This window comes from Musa acuminata, chromosome BXJ2-1 (genome assembly GCF_036884655.1).
Source record: "Musa acuminata AAA Group cultivar baxijiao chromosome BXJ2-1, Cavendish_Baxijiao_AAA, whole genome shotgun sequence".
NCBI lineage: Eukaryota > Viridiplantae > Streptophyta > Magnoliopsida > Zingiberales > Musaceae > Musa > Musa acuminata.
The window spans coordinates 9,880,711-9,884,275 of record NC_088338.1 but is presented as its reverse complement, the minus strand read 5'-3'; the positions used below and the strand labels follow the sequence as shown (position 1 = coordinate 9,884,275).

Below are 3,565 nucleotides of genomic sequence, written 5' to 3'. Positions count from 1 at the left end.
AAGGCCGCAACTTTGTCTCTCACTAGACCACATCATATTAACCCATTGCTTCAAATGCTTCCCTTCCTCGTGCAATTGCCTGCCCCTTTAACCAATTAGGGAAATACTTCTAATTCTTTGTTCACATATATTCCATATAATTTTGAAAAACATGCCATGTGGGAAAATATGATTAATAATTCCTTCTTTTTTTTTTTCCAAACACAAAAGGCAGTTGCTAGTATTTTCAATACCCATATTGGTCGATCTATCTAAGATTAGGAGCAACGCTGCGATTAACTTTCAACAAAAGACCTTCACCCTTAGCATAGTAGGAAGATGTCAAACCTTTCAAGCTTATATATAAATCTATTGGCTGACTTGGTAGATGCAACCCCATTCTAATCATACTTCCATTTCATGCCTAAGTATCATCACTTGGAATAAGAAAGATATCATAATTGATATCAAAAATTCACTTGAATCTAAAATTGCATTGACCAATTTCTTTAACATGTTACATAAATTTGAATTTGCATGGTTGGTTGATTCCTTTTAGATTTTGCGTCAAAAGTGACAATGTTGGGTCGATAGTGACCAACTTCTTTGACATGTTACATAAAAACTCGGATATATGTGTATGCACTAATCATAAATTTAAAGAAATATATACAAAACACAATAACTCACGGTCCCATTTGATACTGGGAATTACTATGGGCTCTATTCCCTTAAGCCTAACTTCAGAACAGAACAGTTTGATATACTCTGTAATCAATAACGATATGATCAAGTTGTAATTGTCAACAAAATAATGTGCAACAATTCACTAACAGGACAATGAAAGGTATAAACATACAACAGTATAATAGAGAGGATATAATATTATCCCTCGGAGACTCGAAGACTGTGTCTGGATAGTACCACCGCTTGACACAGTCTCGGAGACTGTACCATGACGATTCTATCTATTTCAAACTTGAGCCCAACTGTTCCCTAATTAGGTTGGCAGTAACGATATGATCAAGTTTTAATTGTCAAGAAAATAATGCGATCCCGTAAGCGGCAACAACCAATCCGCCGCTTGCGGCCTCTGTTTCATGGAGAAAGCGATCGTCCGTCGTCGCCCTGAACAGCGAATGCAGGCAGATGATCACTGTCCCGATCATGATGGCTCCGAAGACGGTCGGTCCGACATTGGAGAAGATGAGGGCGAAAATCGTGGCCACGGAGAGCACGCCGAGGATGGTCCCGTCGGTGATCGGGCGGCCGCAGAGGACGACCGGCCGGTCGTGGGTGAAGCAGAGGAAGAACCAGGCGGCGGTGAGGGCGATGAAGGCGAACAGGGAGGCAGGGTGCCAGAGGAGGGAGACGGCGAGGACGGAGAGGCAGAAGAGGGTGTAGTTGGTGCGGAAGTAGGCTATGTTATGGCGGAGGCGGAAGCAAGCGTCGCCGGCGCTGGCGGGGCGAGCGAGGGCGGTGACGTCGAGAAGCTGCAGCCACGGGCGCTGGGCGGAGATCAGGGCCCTGCCGTGCTCCTTAAAGCTGGAGACCAGGTCGGCGGCCCCGGCGGTGGGAGAGGACGCGTTAGGCGGCGCGGGGGCCGGAGAAGGGCGACCCTCCGAGACGGAAGGACGCGATGGGGGCACAGGCGCTGGATCGGGGTAGGCGGAGATGGGAACGTAGGCGGGCGGCGATGTATTGTGCATCTCGGCAGCTCCTCCAACCACGGATTCCTTCTTCTGCCACCACGGTGGCGGGAGAGAGAGGGGAGAGGCAGGAAGAACCCAGAGAGAGTGGCAGATGACAAATAAGCGGCCAAATAGGCAACGTGTGGTAAACGCATTCTCGCCCGATTTGGTCGAGTCACCCCGAAAAGTTGGCCAGCTGATATGGTGTCTCTCATGTTAGTCGGTCCCGAGGATTTTACTTTCTCATGGTGTCTCTCATGGTAAACGCATTCCTGGGATATCCCAAGGAAACTTATGGATATTATTTCTATCATCCCGACGACCAAAAAGTCTTTGTAGCCAAGAGAGCGGTGTTCCTTGAGAAAGAACACATTCTTGGCGGAGATAGTGAAAGTATGATAGAGTTGAATGAGGTTGGATGTAGTCAGTTGTTTTTACCAAAATTGCATGTAGTCAGTTGTTTCTGTTTTTACACCTACCAATTTAATTATTTATAAAAAGCCATTGATTGTCTCTTTTTTTTTTTTTTACTTAAGAGCTCCTATTTTCATATTTTAACTAGGTGTAGGAGTTCCCTTCTTTATTTTTATTTGACATCCATTGAATTGATTCATGTCTCATGAGTCATTTACCCTATTTATTGGCAATTCAAATCAATTAGCTCTAATTTTCTCATTCGTTCAACATCGTAAGTGGTTTAAGTCAGTAAACCATAATACCTTATGTATTTCATAATTCCAAAACTATCTAGTTAGTCGATTTCATGACATTATGACCTCATGTGTCTTATGTTTTCGATAATTTTTAGACGGATAGTTCAAGTCAACAAGCTTAAATACCCTCATGTGCCTTCTGTATTAGATGCCCTCGGACATCTTATACCCCTTATGTGACTAGCTCAAATTGACATGTCTTGACCCTGATATGTCTCATGTTCCAATACACCTGATACGAGTCATTCAACTCGTCAAATTTCACTATCCTCGTGTGTCTCGTATGATCAACAAAACCAAAATGGGTGAATCAAATTAGTATACTTTTGATGCTCTGATGCCTCTTATACATTCAACACTCCCTATACATATTATTCAAGTAACCACGCTATGATCCTATAAGCATCACATGCATGTGACACCCACTATGGCAGTGACTCAAGATAACATACCCAAATGCCATTATGTGTTTCATGTATATGACATTCTTATGTGGGCGATTCAAGTTAGCATGCTCTAATGCCCGATGTCTCATGCGTCTTGTATCCCCTATGTAGGTAGTTTGATTAGCATGTTGTAATGCCCTCACGTGTCATGCATCTCACATGCTCTACAATGGAACTTGAGCTGACAAGTTGTGATGCTCTCACATGTCTATGTGTCTCATGCATCTAATACCTTTTGCTAGAGCAGTTCAAGTTAGGAAGCCTTGATGCCCATGCATGATTTATTCATTTGACACCCTCTATATAGGTGATTTAAGTCATCAAGCTGTGATACCCTCATGCATCCAACATCGTCTATGTGGTGGGTCTACGTCGATATATTACAATGTCGATGTATGATTCATGTGTTTGACACCACCAACACAAGTGGTTCAGGTCAAGTCCCAACTCATATATCTAAACACTAATTATGTAGGCAATTTAAGTCAACACGCCTTGATGTCCTCATTTGTTATATAGTTAACACCCTTAGATATTTGACAACCCCTATGCGAGCAGTTCAAATCGTCACACCTTGACATTCCTGTGTCTCATGTGTTCAACACCGCCAATGAGAGCAGTTTAAGTCAACAAACCTCGTTACACTCATGTGTCTCATGCATTCAACACCTTTACATGGGTCATTCAAGTTGGCACACTCAAATACATCCAACACCCTTTATGTGGGTTGTTCAAG

At 43.3% G+C, this 3,565-nt stretch overlaps 1 protein-coding gene across 1 annotated transcript; it reads right to left on the bottom strand.

Annotated features, from left to right (window-relative positions):
• Window positions 1-1,016: 1,016 nt before the first annotated feature.
• Window positions 1,017-1,688, bottom strand: LOC135597962 (PRA1 family protein E-like). Its single transcript, XM_065091475.1, has one exon. The coding sequence runs from the start codon at window positions 1,686-1,688 to the stop codon at window positions 1,017-1,019; it is 672 nt and encodes a 223-aa protein (XP_064947547.1).
• Window positions 1,689-3,565: the final 1,877 nt, after the last annotated feature.

Bases quoted from the DNA above. Each gene is read 5' to 3' on its own strand.
- LOC135597962 (XM_065091475.1), bottom strand. From the start codon at position 1,688: ATGCACAATACATCGCCGCCCGCCTACGTTCCCATCTCCGCCTACCCC.